The sequence below is a fragment of the Ascaphus truei genome, chromosome 4, assembly GCF_040206685.1.
Source record: "Ascaphus truei isolate aAscTru1 chromosome 4, aAscTru1.hap1, whole genome shotgun sequence".
Taxonomy (NCBI): Eukaryota; Metazoa; Chordata; class Amphibia; order Anura; family Ascaphidae; genus Ascaphus; species Ascaphus truei.
Genome location: NC_134486.1, coordinates 206,838,722 through 206,857,908, shown reverse-complemented (window position 1 = coordinate 206,857,908; position 19,187 = coordinate 206,838,722). Strand labels below are relative to the sequence as shown.

The 19,187-nt window shown below is 45.0% G+C and overlaps 1 protein-coding gene and 1 long non-coding RNA gene across 2 annotated transcripts; one reads left to right on the top strand and one right to left on the bottom strand.

The window, feature by feature from the left end:
- Positions 1 to 14,092: 14,092 nt before the first annotated feature.
- Positions 14,093 to 18,858, bottom strand: LOC142492037 (uncharacterized). Its single transcript, XR_012800685.1, has 4 exons — positions 18,600 to 18,858; positions 17,112 to 17,167; positions 15,589 to 15,668; positions 14,093 to 15,352 (listed from the first exon to the last, which is right to left on the bottom strand). It is a non-coding gene; the product is annotated as an uncharacterized LOC142492037 (long non-coding RNA).
- LOC142492036 (uncharacterized) lies at positions 14,135 to 16,335 on the top strand. Its single transcript, XM_075594776.1, has 2 exons — positions 14,135 to 14,765; positions 15,129 to 16,335. The coding sequence occupies exons 1-2, from the start codon at positions 14,669 to 14,671 to the stop codon at positions 16,205 to 16,207; spliced, it is 1,176 nt and encodes a 391-aa protein (XP_075450891.1). The 5' UTR covers positions 14,135 to 14,668; the 3' UTR covers positions 16,208 to 16,335.
- Positions 18,859 to 19,187: the final 329 nt, after the last annotated feature.

Sequence of the window (19,187 nt, the reverse complement as noted above, 5' to 3'; positions counted from 1 at the left end):
ACTCTTACTCTCTCTACTACTGACGGTCACAAGGAAAAGATCTCACTGGATGTTATTCATTCACCCTCTGTACAGGTAATTCTAGGCCTTCCTTGGCTCCAACAACACAATCCGATTATAGACTGGACTGACAAGAGACCTATACAATGGGGTGTTGCCTCTGGAGTTGCTCCTGTATCCTCGGTACAACTTATCGCTCACGTAGAGACCAGTACTCCTGCCAAACCTACTCTTCCTGAAGTATATGCAGAATTCATTGATGTTTTTGATAAAGTTCACTCTGAAACTTTACCTCCGCACCGCCCTTATGATTGCCCCATAGAACTTCTGCCTGGTGCCATCCTTCCTAAAGGCAGATCCTATCCTTTGTCAATTCCTGAAACTAAGGCTATGTCTGAATATTATCAGGAGAACTTAAAGAGAGGGTTCATTAGAGCTTCTTCCTCCCCAGCCAGGGCTGGCTTCTTTTTTGTTAAGAAGATGGTTCACTCCGTCCTTGCATAGACTATAGGGGCCTTAACAAAATAACCCTGAAGAATCGTTACCCTTTGCCACTCATCTCGAAATTGTTTGATCGTCTACAAGGTTCTTCCATTTTTTCTAAACTCTTTCTTCGTGGGGCCTACAATCTCATACGCATTCGACAAGGGGACGAATGGAAGACGGCCTTCAATACGAGAGACGGCCATTACGAATATTTTGTCACATCTTTCAGGCTCTGTAATGCCCCAGCTGTCTTTCAAGTATTCGTGAATGATATTTTTTGAGATGTCCTCAACATTTTTGTAATTGTATATCTAGATGATAGTCTTATTTTTTCTAAATCTATATCCGAGCATATCCAACACACTAAGTTAGTTCTCTCCCATCTGCGTGAGAATCATCTCTATGCCAAGGTGGAGAAATGTCTTTTCCACCAAACATCCACTTCTTTCTTGGGATACATTATCTCTGATAAGGGTTTCTCTATGGATCCTGAGAAACTAAAGGCAGTTGTAGATTGGACCAACCCACTTCTCTTAAGGTGATTCAGCGGTTTCTTTGCTTTGCCAATTATTATTGTAAATGTATCCGTAATTTTTCCGCCATGGTAGCACCCATCACTGCCCTGACGAAGAGAGATGCGGACACGTCCTCCTGGTCTCCTGAGGCATGTCAGGTGTTTGAAACCCTTAAGAAAGCGTTCATCTCTGCTCCTATCTTACGCCACCCAGACCCTAAATTTCCTTTCACTTTGGAGGTAGATGCCTCGGATATTGGAGCAGGAGACGTACTCTCACAGAGACAGTCCCCTCAGGATAAGCTATACCCTTGCAGTTTCTTCTAAAAAAAATTCTCCTCCGCAGAACAAAGCTATGATGTTGGCAACAGGGACCTCTTGGCCATAAAACATGCTCTGCAAGAGTGGAGACACCTCCTGGAGAGTACTGACAACCCTATTTAAATTCTTACGGAATAGGTATTATGTATCGAAGGTGCCCGTCGCCTCGGCTCCCGTCAGGCTCCGTGGGCATTGTTCTTTTCCAGATTCAACTTTATAATTTCCTACATTCCTGGTATTAAGAATCTTAAGTCAGATGCCTTATCCCATCAATTCGTCAGCGAAGACAAATCCGAAGACTTTCCTGAGACCATTCTTCCCGCCAAATTTGTCATTTCGGCTAACTATTTTGATGTACTGGACAAGATCTTCGAGGTGTAGACGCTCATCCCTGAGGTTATGGAAGTGCCGGAGGGTTGTTTGTATGCTGTTCCTCAATTTCACCAGAAGATCCTTGAGTGGTGTCATTCCTCTAGGTCTGCCGGTCACCCGGGTACAAAGAGGACTTCTAATTTGATCAGACGCACCTTTTGGTGGCCTAATATGTTTAAGGATATCAAGGAATTTATCAACTCCTGTTCCATTTGTGCTCGAAATAAGTCCACCCGCAACAAGCCGTCTGGTCTGCTTCATCCCTTACCCATTCTGGACCGACCGTGGACCCACCTCTCAATGGACTTTATTGTTGAGCTTCCTGTTTCTCGTGGGATGAATACTGTTCTCGTTATTGTTGATAGGTTTTCCAAACAGGTCCATTTAATTCCTCTCAAGGGTCTTCCTAACTCTGCCACCTTGGCAGATATTTATATCAAAGAAATATTTCGTATTCATGGAGTTCCACTCTCTATAGTATCCGATCGGGGGTCACAGTTCGTCTCGAAATTTTGGCGTGCCTTCACTCAAAGGTTTGCGATCTCTCTTCTTTTTTTCTTCTGGGTATCATCCCCAAACCAACGGACAGACCGAAAGAACAAACCAGTCACTAGAGCAATACCTGCAATGCTTTATTTCTGATGCACAGGATAACTGGGTGGAACTACTGCCATTGGCCGAATTCACTCATAACTCACTCAGAAATGAGTCTACTCAGGAATCACCATTTTTTTTATAAATTACGGATTTCATCCAGCACGTCTTCCCATCTCTTCCAATCCTTCCAGAGTTCCAGCAGCAGATTCCAGGGGTGAACTCGCTCCAAAATTCTTGGAAGAGGATTCAGAAGTGTTACGCTGTGCTCACCACGGACAAGGAGGGACCCCGAAACTGAGGTGAGATGGGTAACAACTGCACCCACAGCTACGGGGACACGCCTGGAAAGTGGAAAATAGGCGTCTGGAACCGTCTGGGAGTATAAGATAGAGTAAGATACTCGCCAGACAAGAAGGGAGGTTCCAGAAGATAGTTGGTACCGAGAGCCTGGGGTCCAGAGCCGGGAGGTAGGTCGGAATCTGCAAGCCGAGGTAAAGAGGTTCGGGGAGTCCAGGAGGTAAGGGTGCAAACCAAGGGTCGAAGTCCAGAGCGGGTCCACAGCCAAGCCGGTACGGTACCCAAGGGATTACTAGAGAAGACAAAGAGACAGGAACTGAGGCAGGCACGACCGTGGGTAACACAGGTCACACAAAGCTATGCTCAGCCAAAGAAGGAATGGCTGAGCAAGGCAAAAATAAGAGGAGGGACCAATAGGAAGAGGGGGAGGTACGAGGGAGCGGCCCCAGGGCAGATAGGGATTGGTGGGAAGGACATTGCCACAGCTGTGCTAGATGTGAAACTTGTGGGCGGTGCACGCGCATCAGGCATGTGCGCCGCGCGGGAGAGACGCACGCGGCCTGAGCTGGGGGCGGGAACTGCTCCTGAGGGAGGACGTAAAGGTCCTCGGCCGTGCGTGCGCATGCGTGGATTCAGAGAAGGAAGATCCCGCCCGCGGCGGCAAGGAGGCAGAGCCGGAGCGGAGGCAGGTAAAGTCACGGGAGGAATCCCCTTAGAGAGAGGTGTTCCCCCGGACCTTACAGTACCCCCCCTTGGGGAGCGGCCTCAGGACGACTCCAATATGGCTTTTGGGGAAATTTAGCATGAAAGAGTCTCAGCAGTCTGGGAGCATGTATTTGATGGTAGGGTACCCAAGATCTTTCCTCTGAACCAAAGCCCTTCCAGTGAACCAGGTATTGTACCGAACCCCTCGTCCTCCTGGAATCCAGAATAGACTGAATTTCAAACTCCTCCTGCCCCTGAACTATGACTGGCTTAGGGTCAATCGGTGTCCTATGGAACAGCGGACTCTGGGACACAGGTTTCAGCAGTGACACGTGGAACGCGGAGGTATCCTCATGGATGGAGGAAGTTCCAGACGATATGCCACAGGATTGATCCGTTCTATTACTGAGAATGGACCAAAGAACCTGGGAGCCAGCTTGCGGCTTGGAGTCTTCAGTCTAATGTTCTTGGAGGAGAGCCAGACCTTATCCCTTGGTTTGAAGACTGGTGCCTGACGGCGGTGACGATCTGCCTGTGCCTTTTGTCTGTAAGTTGCCTTTCTTAAAGCCTCTTGGATCCTTTTCCGGGATTCCTGAAGATCCTTGATTCAGTCATCGGCCGCAGGAACCTCGGAAGGAACTGAGGTGATGGGCAGCTGACCCGGGTGAAAACCATAATGAATGAAAAAAGGGGATTTCAACGTGGAGCTGTTCTTTAAAGAGTTATGGGAGAACTCTGCCCACGGAAGTAAATCTACCCAATTGTCTTGGCTTTCTGTGATGAAGCATCGGAGGTATTGCTCCAGAGTCTGATTCGTTCTCTCGGTTTGCCCATAAGTTTGGGGATGATACCCGGAAGAAAAATGGAGGGTGATATCCATCCTGCGAGCGAAGGCCCGCCAAAATTTTGAGACAAATTGTGTACCTCGATCGGATACGATGGAAAGAGGAACTCCGTGAATGCGGAATATTTCCTTAACAAAAATGTCTGCCAGGGTGGGGGAATTGGGTAAGCCTTTGAGAGGAACGAAATGGGCCTGCTTGGAAAAACGATCCACGACAACCAAAATGGTGTTCATCCCTTTAGAGGTTAGAAGTTCCACCACAAAGTCCATGGACAGATGACTCCATGGGCGTTCTGGTATAGGGAGGGGTTGTAGAAGGCCGTACGGCTTTTTACGAGCGGTCTTAACCTGGGCGCAGATTGGACAGGTTTTTACGTACTCTGAAATGTCCTGCAACATGGTTGGCCACCAAAAGGTACGACCAATGAGGTCAGAAGTCCTGCTAATGCCTGGATGACCGGCTGACATAGAAGAATGACCCCACTCAAGAATCTTCTTAAGGAAGCGTGGAGCTGCTTACAGACGGCCGACCGGCACCTTAAGGCCCCTCGGGAGATTAGATTGTGCTGCCATGACCTGATCCAGGATATCAAAAGAGTTGGCCGAAATAATATATTTGGAGGGTAAGATTGTCTCGGAGTTAACTTCAGAATTGTCCTCAAACAGGAATTGACATGAAAGTGCGTCAGCCTTTTGATTCTTTGAACCAGGAATGTAAGATATGAGATAATTAAATCTCGGAAAAAAAAGAGACCATCGAGCCTGATGTGCCCCAAGGTGACGTGCACTCTCAATGTAAAGTAAGTTTTTATGATCAGTAAAGATCGAAATGGGGGGCTCCGTTCCCTCCAGAAGATGTCTCCATTCCTGAAGGGTTTAATAGCCAGGAGCTCTGTGTTTCCGACGTCATAGTTACGTTCTGCCGAAGAATTTTTTTTGGAAAAGAACCCACAGGGATTAAGTTTGGCCTGTGGGGACTGTCTCTGAGAGAGAATGGCGCCAGCACCGACGTCGGATGCGTCTACCTCTAGGGTAAAGGAAAGCCCGGGGTCAGGTTGACGCAAAATAGGAGCAGACGCGAAAGATTTTTTTGAGGGAGTCGAAAGCTTGGAGAGCTGCAGGAGACCAGACTGCTGTGTTAGCTCCCTTTATGGTAAGGGCAGTAATGGGGGCCACGATAGAAGAAAAATTCTTGATGAATTTACGATAGTAATTCGCAAATCCCAAGAGTCGCTGTATGGCTTTCAGGGAAGTGGGTTGTGGCCATTCTAAGACAGCCTTGAGTTTGACTGGGTCCATAGAGAAGCCAGTGCTAGAAATGATATATCCAAGAAAGGGAATGGAAGAAAGATGAAAAGAACATTTCTCTAGCTTAGCGTAGAGGTTGTTCCCCTGAAGACGGGACAGGACTAATTTGGTGTGCTGAATGTGGTCAGAGAGGGATTTGGAAAAAATAAGGATATCATCAAGGTATACGATAACGAAGCTGTCGAGGAGATCACGGAAGATCTCGTTGACAAACTCCTGGAAGACCGCCGGGGCATTGCACAGGCCGAAAGGCATGACTAGGTATTCATAATGCCCATCCCGGGTGTTAAAGGCGGTCTTCCACTCGTCGCCCTGACGGATGCGGACAAGGTTATAGGCTCCGCGGAGATCAAGTTTGGAAAAAATTGTTGCCCCCTGTAGACGATCGAAGAGTTCGGAAATGAGTGGCAGGGGGTAACGGTTCTTGATCGTAATTTTGTCAAGACCTCTGTAATCAATACAGGGGCGCAAGGAACCATTCCTTTTCTTAACAAAAAAAATCCAGCTCCAGCTGGAGATGAAGAATTGCGGATGAAACCCATCCTCAAATTATCCTGGATATACTCGGTCATGGCCTTGGTCTCGGGTATGGATAGGGGGTAAGAACGGCTCTTGGGTAAGGTAGCACCGGGAAGGAGATCAATTGGACAGTCAAAGTCTCTATGGGGAGGTAACACCTCAGAACATACCTTATCAAAAACGTCTGCAAGGTCCCAGTAGACCGTTGAAAGGGAAGTTTTATACTCTGCGGGTAATTCCACTCCGGCTAACATCCGTTTGGGGGAAGACAGGTCTTAAGGCACTGGGGGCTCCATCGTATGAGTTCTTTATTAACCCAATCTAATTGTGGGTTATGAAGTTGCAACCAGGGAAGTCCCAGAATCACATCTACCGATGGAGTGTGGATCACGTCCAAGATAATCTTCTCTTTGTGACCGTCCTCCGTGGGTCTTGGCATTTCCCGGCCGCAGAGGGCAGCTTACCAGCAGATGACTGGGATGACCGCAGTAATGGCACAGTCCACCATCTCGTCGACGCTGTCTCTCAGACGCGGATAGCCGATGACCTCCGAGCTGCATAGGATCAGGCTCATCCATGGGTTGGGGAACATAATGGACAAGACTGCGGCTGGTAGACCGAGAGGAGGTGGTATGAGGAAGAGAGCGTTCAAGTCTTCTCTCTTGTAACCGCTGGTCCACGCGGATGCAGACCGCAATGAAATCTTCCAATTTGGTGGGTCTCTCCATAGTGGCCAGCTGGTCTTTGATGGCGTCCGACAGACCCTGCCAAAAAGCTGCGGAGAGAGAGTCATCGTTCCAGGATGTCTCTGCCGTGATGGTCCGGAAGTCCAGAGCATACTCGGCAACAGGACGGGTACCCTGGGAAATATGGAAATTGAAGAATCGGCCGTAATTTGGCGACCAGGCGTATCAAAGACTTGCCTGAATTCTCGAATAAAGCGAGAATAGTCACGCGTCATGGCAGGGTCCCGCTCCCAGATGGGGGACGCCCAGGCTAGGGCCTTTCCATTCAAGAGGGACATAATAAAGGCCACCCTTGAGCGTGCCGTAGGAAAGCGCGAGGGAGATAATTCAAATGGAATCTCGCACTATTGAGAAACCCTCTGCACTCGTGGGGGTCCCCTGCATAGTGGTTGGGAGCCAGGAGACGAGGATCCACAGCCATGGGAAGACCTGGAGAGGGAAACGCCGCAGCTGCCATGGGAGAGGGACCTGGGGATTGCTGCAATGAGGAGAGTCTAGAGAGCTCTTGCGTCATGGAGGCAAGCTGCGCCTCTAGCTGGAGAAGTCGCTGCATGGGGCTTGGTCGCTCAACCTCTTCCGGGTCCATGTCTGTTTGGCTGAGCATAATGTTACGCTGTGCTCAACACAGACAAGGAGGGACCCCGAAACTGAGGTGAGATGGGTAACAACTGCACCCACAGCTACGGGGACACGCCTGGAAAGTGGAAAATAGGCGTCTGGAACCGTCTGGGAGTATAAGATAGAGTAAGATACTCGCCAGACGAGAAGGGAGGTTCCACAAGATAGTTGGTACCGAGAGCCTGGGGGCCAGAGCCGGGAGGTAGGTCGGAATCTGCAAGCCGAGGTAAAGGGGTTCGGGGAGTCCAGGAGGTCAGGGTGCAAGCCAAGGGTCGAAGTCCAGAGCAGGTCCACAGCCAAGCCGGTACAGTACCCAAGGGATCACTAGAGAAGACAAAGAGACAGGAACTGAGGCAGGCACGACCGTGGGTAACACAGGTCACACAAAGCTATGCTCAGCCAAAGAAGGAATGGTTGAGCAAGGCATAAATAGGAGGAGGGACCAATAGGAAGAGGGGGAGGTACGAGGGAGCGGCCCAAGGGCAGATAGGGATTGGTGGGAAGGACATTGCCACAGCTGTGCTAGATGTGAAGCTTGTGGGCGGTGCACGCGCATCAGGCGTGTGCGCCGCGCGGGAGAGTTGCACGCGGCCTGAGCTGGGGGCGGGAACTGCTCCTGAGGGAGGACATAAAGGTCCTCGGCCGTGCGCGCGCATGCGCGTTTACAGTAGCCGCCACAGGGAAGCGGAGGAGAAGGAAGATCCCGCCCGTGGCGGCGAGGAGGCAGAGCCGGAGCGGAGGCAGGTAAAGTCACGGGAGGAACCCCCTTAGAGAGAGGTGTTCCCCCGGACCTTACAAGAAGACTCTGCAGGAGGCAGTACTTAAACAAAAGACACAGGCGGATCGCACTCGCAGTGAGGCACCCAAGTTTAAGCCAGGAGACAAAGTGTGGCTTTCTTCTAAGAACTTAAGATTGAAGACATCTGCATTGAAACTGGCTCCAAGCTTCTTGGCCCACTCACCATTCTCAAACAGGTAAATCCTGGGTGATCAAGCCGTTCTGTGTAGTACCGGTAGCTCGTTATAGCTCGTGTATTACCACTGTAAGTTGCAGGCCTCTACTTCGCAAAGATATGTAGTGTGGTACTACTCAGGGGATCCCATCTGTTGGAAGTCTGTCTCCTGCTCCTTTTCTCTGCAGCTGGGTTCTCTGCTGATCCGCCCTCTGTTGCCTCGTTCAGGTCCCGTTACACAGGAGGCTCTGGATACAGTCTCACTTCCTCAGCTCCGCACAGATCTGAGTTGTCATGGCTGCCTCCAGGTCTTAAGGCTTACTCCCCATCATAGTCCCTCCTCCTTCACCAGCCTTGCTACTGACTTATCATACTCACATGTTAATGTAGAGGAAACTGCTAGGAGGCAGTGTCCTAGTGTTGCTGGGCAGACACAGGGGGTTACACTCGTGACAATGTAGGGTTGTCCAGAAATTGAGAAGATTATTGAGGAACCTAAAATGTGTTGAAGATCATAAGGATGTAGTTCAGGCAAAATTGAATAAGGCCGTGAGGTTGGGCAGAATGGCAGACCAGTTTATGTCCACTACAATGGGTGATTGATAGTCTCCCCATTGGAGGTGGTGGCATATCGGGATGCATATCGCCTTATACATCACCTGTCGTCATATCCAATGGGTTTAACGGTAAATGATGCAATAGTTAAGGGCCTATACCACGTGTCCTATGCATCTGGCTCCTTGTTGGCAAAAGCTGATATTGAGTCCGCATTCTGACTAAGTTTTCACTTAGTAGGGTTTTTTTTGAAGGGGAATATTTTGTGGATTTGTGCCTCCCAGTAAGATGCGCTAATTCCTTTTTTTTTTAACTTTGAAAATGTTTATTGAGTTTTCAGGAGGGAGGGAGAATAAAAAGCAAAATAGGATTGGGGAGTGGTTAAAAATAACATGGATAAATAATTAGGTTACAACTTAGATTAGCGGTGCACAAACTCCCTGCGCCTGCGCCCCCTACCTGCTCTGCTCCTCTATTGCGCCCCCCCTCACCTCTAATGCTGCGCAAATGACGCTGCGGGGTCATGTGACGTCACGTGACTCGCGGCGTCATTTGACGTCACGTCTCCATGGCAACGGGCTTCATTTGACGCCGCATTGTCATAGAGACGCGTGACTAGAGCCGGGTAAGTAAGTTTACAGAGGCCTCGCGCTCTCAGTGTGGGACCTCTGTAAATGCCTCGCCCCCCCAAGAAAAGTCTCACGAAACCTCAGTTTGCGCACCGCTGACTTAGATGGTATATAGTAAGATACAGTTTGTACAGGAATATTATGCAGTTGTTTAATACGTAGAGGGCCTATCTGATTTTTTACTACAACAGGTTTTGGTCCATTGGTTTAATCTATATAATATGGCTTTCTGCTTTGCACATACAATGTAATTGGATGAACCAACAAAGAATGTTTTAGGGTCTTGTCTCCGGCAAGGACCCCGGTTTACTGAGTTAACAGATTTCTATTGTGAGCGAGGGAGGTTTCCTGTGACAGCCATGGATCCTATACCCTCTAGAATTTATTGATATTGTCATTGAGGAATGCAGTTATCTTTTCGAATACCATAGTTTGATAAATTCTATTTTTAATTGCCATCATTACTGGAGCTAGTAGTTTCAAATTAAAGGCAATTTGGCATCTGGCTGATGAAAAAATGTGTGTCATAAGTTTGTGCTCTACTTTAATGTTTTGAAGTTGCTTATTAAGTAAAGCTGGGTTTGGATAAATTGTTGTCTGTAGTAAACGTCTAGTAATATAGTCCATATAGTTTCTAGTTGGAGACATTCCCACCAGATATGACAGGAAGTGCCCTGCATTCCACAATTTCGAAAACACTGTGAGGTCTGAGGATATATTTTATGAAGTTTGACAGAGGTGAGATACCATCTTTCCTGGAACATGATTGTGTTTTTTCCCTGTTCTCTGGATGCCAGCTCACTTGCCCTAAAATTAGTTGTGCATTTCTCCGTTATGTGATTACTGTCCCTGTTCAGTTTAACATTGCAACAAATGTATCCTTCCCTCCCTGGTTTGTCTGTTGCCTAGCAACTACAGCACAGACCCTGGTTAATGTCTCCCAGAAGCCCTAGTTGTTTGCTTAGTCCCTCTATATCCTGTGTGTGCAGACTTGCCCACTTCCTTTAGGATCCAGCAGTCTGAGAATACACATGTCTTACTGCCTCTCCCATACAGGCATTCTTAATTTAACTCTCCCCCACAAATGCCACTCAACCACAGTTTCCCTCATCTGTTATTATTGTTTGTTTTGCCATATAAGAACAGAAATAAAAAGAAGGACTCAGTGTGCATCTAAAGGGAGTGAGTTGCCCTGTCTGACCCTACCTCTTAGTTACAAGGGGCTAGAGTGCCAGAACACCATCTATAACGTAGCTTGTAACTGTTGTCCTTTCCCAAATCTCTTCCCAATCTTCAGACTCAGGAGGTAGTCCCAGGTCTTTGTCCCATTGGTTATACTGTATAAGACATTTTTGTATTTGTACAATTGTTTTTTTTTTGTATAGTGTGGAGATCAGACCTTTGGACATTGGGTCGTCCTTGCAAATATTGTCTTATATACAGTATTGCTGGAGGTGTAGGAAGGGCCCATTGAAATGATATGTTTAATCTGTAAATATCTGTATAGTTCGATGGGGATAGTTGAAATAACCGCCAGCCGACTCCTGACGAAGTCGCCGCAGTGTGACGAAACGCGTAGAGCTGTGACGTCATCGCGTTTGTGTTGTGTATTTGGAGTCCCTGGCTTCCCTGCGCTCCGGCTGGCGGTAATTTCAAGTGTTAGCAACCATTGTATGAGGGAGCAAAGGACGTGCAGGCATTGGATGCCTTTATATCTTGCTGCCAATTCGGGATAGGAGTTCATGGTGAACCTGGGCTGTTTACATCCACTCTGCAAACCTGGGACTCACCCTACCACCGCAGATGACCACAATAGATATTTCTCTCACACGAATGGTTCTGTTTAAAATCCTGTAAATGCACAATCTAATAGGTTGCTGATTTTTTAAATAAATGTACCTTATTTTTTACTCAGTTACATGCTATGGAGCTTGTGCTTTTGTTTGTTTTTTGTTCATAGATTCCAAAAGTGGTTGGCTATACCACTCCCCTTAAAGCTGCAAAGACGCTCCCTGGATCTTCTATTGGGACTATGGGCCTCATGCAGTAAGCGACGATTATGTGAAATCGGCAAGCTTATCGATTAGTCATGTTATTGGCGTTTTTCCCTCTCCGTATGCAGTAAGTGCCGAATACATTCAAAATCAACCAGAAAACAAATCCGCCCACTCTCACGATGATGAGCCGATCACACACAGGTGTATCGGCGTGCGTGGCGGGGTGCTGTTAGGTTGCACAATCACAAATCTTGCTGAATCAGGCGAAACAAGCATGTTTTTGATTGCGCGCCATATTTAAAGGCAACGTGTACTGCTAATCATTCTCTGTGTTGTTGGGAGTGAGAGAGAGAGAGAGACGCACAGAGCTGGACGATTGAAGATTTGCATATTGACTGAGAGACTTGTTGTGTATTGGGTGAGCTTTGTCCTTTGTTGTTTTGTTTACATCTTTGTCTTGTTTTATATGTGGAAGTGGGTCGTGTGATTGCCTGTACATTTATTGTCTGTTTTTTGTGAGTGCTGGAAGTATGCCCGCAAAGCGTGGGAAGAGTGATGCTGGTGGGAGTGGGAGTGCTACTCGTGGGAGTACGCGTCGGAGTGAACGTACTGTTCAGGGGAGTGATGTTGCTGGTGCACCGAGTGGTGTTGCTGGGAGTGGGAGTGCTGTTGCTGGGAGTGGGAGTGCTGTTGCTGGGAATGGGAGTGCTGTTGCTGGGAGTGGGAGTGCTGTTGCTGGGAGTGGGAGTGCTGTTGCTGGGAGTGGGAGTGCTGTTGCTGGGAGTGTGAGTGCTGGTGCTAGGAGTGTGAGTGCTGGTGCTAGGAGTGTGAGTGCTGGTGCTAGGAGTGTGAGTGCTGGTGCTAGGAGTGTGAGTGCTGGTGCTAGGAGTGTGAGTGCTGGTGCTAGGAGTGGGAGTGCTGGTGCTGGGAGTGCTGCTGGTGGCGCAGTTGCTGATGGGGTGTCTGGTGGTGGCGTGCTTGCTGGTGGCCAGCTTTTGGAGGCTCTTCCATTGGAAGAAGGAGAGTCCAGTCAGCACCAGCCAAGCTCTGACCCTAAACCTGCTCGGAAAAAACGTGTGGAGAAGCCACGTAATCCTCGCTTCAATGACCAGGAAAATAGGGCTCTTGTCACTGGCATTCTGGAGCACTATGACAGTCTCTATGGACATTTAGTAGGTAAGTGTAACTTTACATTTATTATTCAAATACATGTGATCCTAGGTCATCTGAGTTTTGTTCATATGCAAATATGGGTACACAATATCTTTCTATGTTCATTAGTGTGGAAACACAGCTTTTTATCATGCCTTACAAGGACAAATAAACACAGCCGGTCAATTTGCCAGAACTGCATACAATATGAATGCAACCTTGCTTACATGTATAGGTTTAGTAGTGAATGCTCATGTGCTGCACATATTACACATAAAACAGCATGTTTGCTATCTCTTGGAACAGCTAGCAGTGTAGGAAACTGGTGCTTATATTATTATTCATTTACCTCATATCTTTTATATGTTTTTCAAGGGCGGACAAGTGCAGCAAGCAAAAAAGAAATGTGGGACACAATAGTCATTGGTGTCAATGCCTGTGGGAATAGTGTCAGGGACAAGTATCATTGTCGGAAAAGATTTGATGATATTAGGTCCAAATTGAAAAAGAAAATACAAGACCAACGCGTGCATGCTACTGGCACTGGAGGTGGGCCCACACCACAACGTCTCATATTGACTCCATTGGAGGAGCTGCTTCGGCCAAAATTACTTACCGTCGTCGTGGAAGGCTTGGCTGGTGACCGTGACATTGGAATTTATCCGTCACAATTTCCAGCAGGTGATAAATATTACTGTACTAGGCGTGTCGTTGCTTACAGTTATTTTGCATAGTTACACTGCTTTTTATACTGTCTTCACAATATAAGCATACCTGCATCTATATATGTATATGTCTGATTCTGTATATATATATCTCAAAATAGACATATATGTAGTAGTCCTACTAAAAGCAGTAACTAATATAGCACGTGCCATTGCGTGCTCATTTACATGTGAATTCCCAAAATGCATAGCTGCAGTGGAAGCAATTGATGGTGGGCGAAGATGGGGAACAACAGGGTAGTACACATGTGTAACACATGTTCATGAGAAATTATTAGTAGCTACAGGTACAGAACAGAAATATGTATCATATTATTGTGTATTTTATTGATTTTACTCCGACAAACATGACATTACTGCCTATTTTAAGCATGCATCAAAGAAATTGCATGTAACGGCCTACAAACATCACTGGCACTAACACATCTATAGTTGCTTATGAAAAGGTCCATTTTTGCTTTATGTCATATACAGACAGCATAATGAGGCACACGTATCATATGTTATGTCATTGTTTTCATAACTTAAACACTGCAGATGACTACTTAGCTCATCTACCATTGTGTTAAAGCAGCTGCAATTAATATCTCATCACAGCATACACTTCAACAGAGGGGGTGGGGTTCAGCACACACACTAATTACAGCCTCATTTCACGGTCAACTTAGTTCACACCATTTGCACCTGTTTCAAGTCATTGAAAGGTGTGGCTGATTAGGCTTTTTGGGGAAGGGAATACCTTTCTTACAACCTGAATAGCACAACTGAAGTTAATCACACTCATTTGAAAGCTTAACTCTAGCTACTAAATGCCCCAACAACTCATTACTTATCAAAGCGTACGTCACACATTAGTTCACTCATATCTATAGTTGAACTACTATGAAAGACACATTATCACACACTGCATGTGTTGTCTTGTTGAGTCACAGCCACATTCAGGTGTGCCACATCTTCGATTAATGTACCACACATATCCTCTACCAAAAACAACACTTTTTGCAATATGACCACCTTCATGATAACCATTGTGAATGGTCATCTCATGATAGTTATGTACATTATGATACTGATATCACTACACAACATATGATTTTTAGGTACAAATTTAATGTATTTTTCCTCACGCATTACTGCAGAACCATAGTATGTTGTATGTTAGGGAACTCAAAAGTTCTAAGTACACAGGCATGTACATTGTTATTACAACTATTTATGTTCACTTTCACACACACATTTTGGGTTAAGGAAATGATGCTGTTAGATACTCATAAATACAGAACATACAATAACTGTTTGTTCAATATTTACACATGTAAATGTAAAACTAATGTTATTGTTATATATAGTTGCCCCTGGAGGACATGTGTCACCTGAGATGGAACAAGTGTCTTCACCTGGGTCAGCCAGCTCAACACTACTAGAAGGTGAGTGTATCATTTGCTGGCCATATAATATGTGCTCTTCTATATGTTATGTTGTCATGTGCATTATTTGTTTTGCACATCTTCTTTAAATAGGATTACTTAGTGTCAGTGAAAATTAAGTGTAAGGCAACATGTATTGTGTTAGTGATGTTAATTATCATGTAGGACTTCTGAGTTTAGAGCAACTTTTCATTCATTCATATTTCATACTGAGTCCAAACATTATTCGTAAGTCAAGGTAGTTTTTAATGAGGTTATAAAACGTATGCTAACATGTTAGGTGTTACTTAGGACACAGTACAATTACATAGTAACACAGCATACATTAACATGCCATTTAATAATGTGTACATTTCTTTTTAGAACATCATGGTGATGAGGATGATGAGTATGATGAGGATGACGCCACAGAAGAGACTGAAATACAATCATGTGACCATGAAGAGGTGCCAATAGAAACTGTTGTACCGCCAAATCGTCCATCAACTTCCACATACGATGCAATTGTAGCTTCAGAGGGAAAAATAGTGGACGCAGAAAATCGTCGCCATTCAGACATGATGACAGTGCTGGAAAGGATGATTGGACTGCAGGAAGAAACAGTATCACAATTGGCACATCTCCACAGAGTCTTCATTGAAGTGCCTAAACAGTTGCAAAAAATCAACACCTCATTCGAAGCATTAGTTGTTCAGCAAACACAAGCTAATTACTGGAGAATGACTAATGTACCACAATTCAACACCTCCCAGCCAGGATCTGTTCATGCAGGTCAGTTTTCACCACATTCATCTGATATTCATTCACCAGGCCCAAATGTTACCGGTCAAGTAGCAGACATTGCTGTGCAGGTTCCTGATGACATCCTACCGCTGCCATCTGTACAAATTCAGCAGCAGACACCTACAAAGGAGGCGACAAAAACAAAACAAGACACACATGAAACAGACCAACCATCACTTGTGCAGTGTCTACCAACTTGCTCACATGTGTCACTGGGCACAAGCCCTGTCCGTGAACAGTCACTACCCAAAAGCCCTGTAGGTGAGTCGCTGCCCAAAAGCCCTGTAGGTGAATCGCTGCCCAAAAGCCCTGTAGGTGAGTCGCTGCCCAAAAGCCCTGTAGGTGAATCGCTGCCCAAAAGCCCTGTAGGTGAATCGCTGCCCAAAAGCCCTGTAGGTGAATCACTGCCCAAAAGCCCTGTAGGTGAGTCACTGGCCACAAGCCCTGTAGGTGAGTCACTGACCACAAGCCCTGTAGGTGAGTCACTGGCCACAAGCCCCGTAGGTGAACAGTCACTGGCCACAAGCCCTGCCCGTGAAGTGCCAGAGGCCACTCAAAGTGGCTCTGTTGTGCCTAAAGTTGGTGGCAAAAGAAAAAGGAAAATTCAAGAGACAACAAGCAGGCCTGTTACTCGCTCGCAAAAGGAACAAAAAAAATAAATGTTATAATTCAGAAAATATGTCTTTGGCCTTGTTTTGTTGACTTCAGATTATCTAATTACTATTGTATGTATGCTGAAGACTGTGTTGTTTCCAAACTTTCAACTATGTTATTGTACACGTGAAGTTTTGGAAATGTTAACACTCATAATTAATTGTGTTATAAATATTTATGTTGTAATCGTCTGTTCAGTAATGGTCCACCAGGAGCCAGTTGCTAAGTTTAGAGAAGCTGCCATTGACTTTGCAGCAAAACATTGCATTTGGGTGTGTTAATTGATGTAAGAATTGCATATGCATATTAGTCACATGCAATTATTAAAACACCTAAGTAAGTGCAAACATCTTTCTTATACGTGTACAGCAGGATTATGTGTAAATTATTACTTACCTTTGCCTTGCTTGGCCATTGTAATTTTGTCCTTTAATCAGTTGTGTGTTCGTTTCTATAACATCTCAGAATGTATAATAATATATATACACACACACTGAGTGTGAGTGTGAGTGTGAGTGTGAGTATATATATATATATATGTGTATATATATATATGTATATATGTGTATATATATATATGTATATATGTGTATATATATATATGTATATATGTGTATATATATATGTATATATGTGTGTATATATATGTATATATGTGTGTGTATATATATATATATATATATATATATATATATATATATATATATATATATATATATATATATATATATATATATATATATAGTACTATATAAACTGGTATACACAAACTAATACACTTCATGCTTCCTTGTGAAAACACTATTTTAATAATACAGGCCTAATGTTTGAGAAATATCCTAAGTATGAGACTCTAACAGTATTGTGCTTAAACAAATGTTTATTACTTAATTCAATCATGTTTCTCACCATTTAAATAGGTTTCATACAAGGTATACTTAATGCCATCAATGTTGTGTGTACTCCTGCAATATAAAAAAAAATAAAATATTATATATAAATATAAAAATATATATATAAGAGATATATTTATATATATATATATATATATATATATATATATATATATATATATATATATATATATATATATATATATATATACACACGTATTTAAACTCATGCAGACAGGGAGTTAACCAGACTTTCACATACACACAGAAATGTAAGCGGGGAAAAAACATTTCTTTTTGCAGGTGTGTTTTTACTGATATGCCTGGCTAAGAAATATTTTCACACACTGGTCTTTGTTAGTTTTCAAAAAAACACTATGTGAACGCATTCACAGTCTAGGGATGTTTTTCACAAACGAGATAAAAGAAGGAGAAATGTTTCTCCCACAGTCCCATATCACGAACCACAACTGTTAACCCAATTAGACAAACAAATCCAATTGGCGTTTGAAATAAGGAGTCAAAGTACAGTACCGACATATCTTATTGCAACAAATACCGGCGGCATGCCGGGATCTGCCCCAGCTGCCGCCAGTAATGCACGCGCGCCGCCGCGTTCCCCCACTCACCCCCCCTCCTCATCGCGCGCAATTTGCACACCTTTCCGGACCCCTGTACCCCTTCTGCTCTGCCCCTCTGCTTCCCCGAACCCCCGCTTACCTTAATTTGATGTCCAGGGGTGTCGGGGAAGCCTGGGGAAGCCGGGGAAGACGGGGAAGCCGGGCGCCCATGTGACTGTGACGTCACAGTGCGCCGCCACGCGCCGCGGCTACCCGCTTCCCAGCCTCATACAGCCAGCGGCATTTGCTCGAATAAGAGCTGCCGCTGCTGTAGTTAGTTTTGTTGACCTTGACAAGGAAAAACAGGAGTTTGTTAGCCATTCAGCACATTCATTTTGATGAGCAAATAACACAGACCTGCACACAGCTTTTGTGCTACTCAGACATGGCTGATGAATTCGTTAACAATATTAATCCCCTTTTAGGGTATAAGTACATGATCTGTGAAGCCATCTTGAACAGTCGCGGACAGAAAGCAAGCACACGCCAAATCGATGATTTCATTCGAGCAAAATATCCTTATTACCAAGACCGTAAGCATGCACGGAATTTTAATTCCTCAATAAGATTCACTTTATCAAGTAATGACTTTTTTGAACGTGACCAGGATAAGCTACAACACACCTATGGTTTCTGGAAGATTGCCCCGGAAAAACAATTTATCCTGAAAGACGGCACTTATATTGTCGTGAAAGGCATATTTATTCCTAATGGCAATAGCAATGTATCCGCTACTACTGATCCGTTTGAATCGATACGTGCTGCAATATCTGCAGCCTCCATTCCTGAAACCCACATTGTACAAGAACAAAAGTACTATGATTATGTACCAAGCCTTTCAGCTGAAATTGCATTGGAATGGGAACCGGAAGAAATGAACCTACCTCCCGACCAATTATTTGAAGAAAGCAGTGGCGATTCCTATGAGCGCATCCTGGAGGAGATATGTGCCATACTGGATTCAGCGGTTGGGTTAAGCGTGGATGAAAATGGCTTGCATTTCTGGAGCGACCAGTTGCAGCCAGGCGAAGAGTTAATTCTAGAAGAATGGTAAATATAACAATCGTTATGCGTTGACTCTGCGTTTAAATTTTTTTTTTTTTTGTAACCACCATTTTCCCTTTCAATGCGTGGATACAGCGTAACATTGCAGACTGCATAACATGTAGCGATCACAAACAAATTGTTTCCTAATACAATATAGTAGGACCTGAAAGAGTAGTACACATTGCTGACGGAATAAATATACGTACTTTCCTATCCCTTTAAACATATTAGCAACATTTTACCATTACTCTAACACATACCTGTTTTGTTATCATGCAACATCTACAACATTGAAAACCGGGTCCACCACGTATGACGTGGGACCCTTGTCATGGGCCAAGGCGTCCTTAAAAAGGATTAGTGATGTAAGTCCCGCCCCCAAGCGACGTGCGCGCCTCAAAGCCTATTGGCTGTCATGTTTTGTT

What these genes read in the sequence shown, in the direction of transcription:
- LOC142492036 (XM_075594776.1), top strand. Translation starts at nt 14,669, where the DNA reads ATGTTATTGTTATATATAGTTGCCCCTGGAGGACATGTGTCACCTGAG. An exon ending in CAGCTCAACACTACTAGAAG is followed by an intron (nt 14,766 to 15,128) that starts GTGAGTGTATCA and finishes ATTTCTTTTTAG; the next exon opens with AACATCATGGTGATGAGGAT.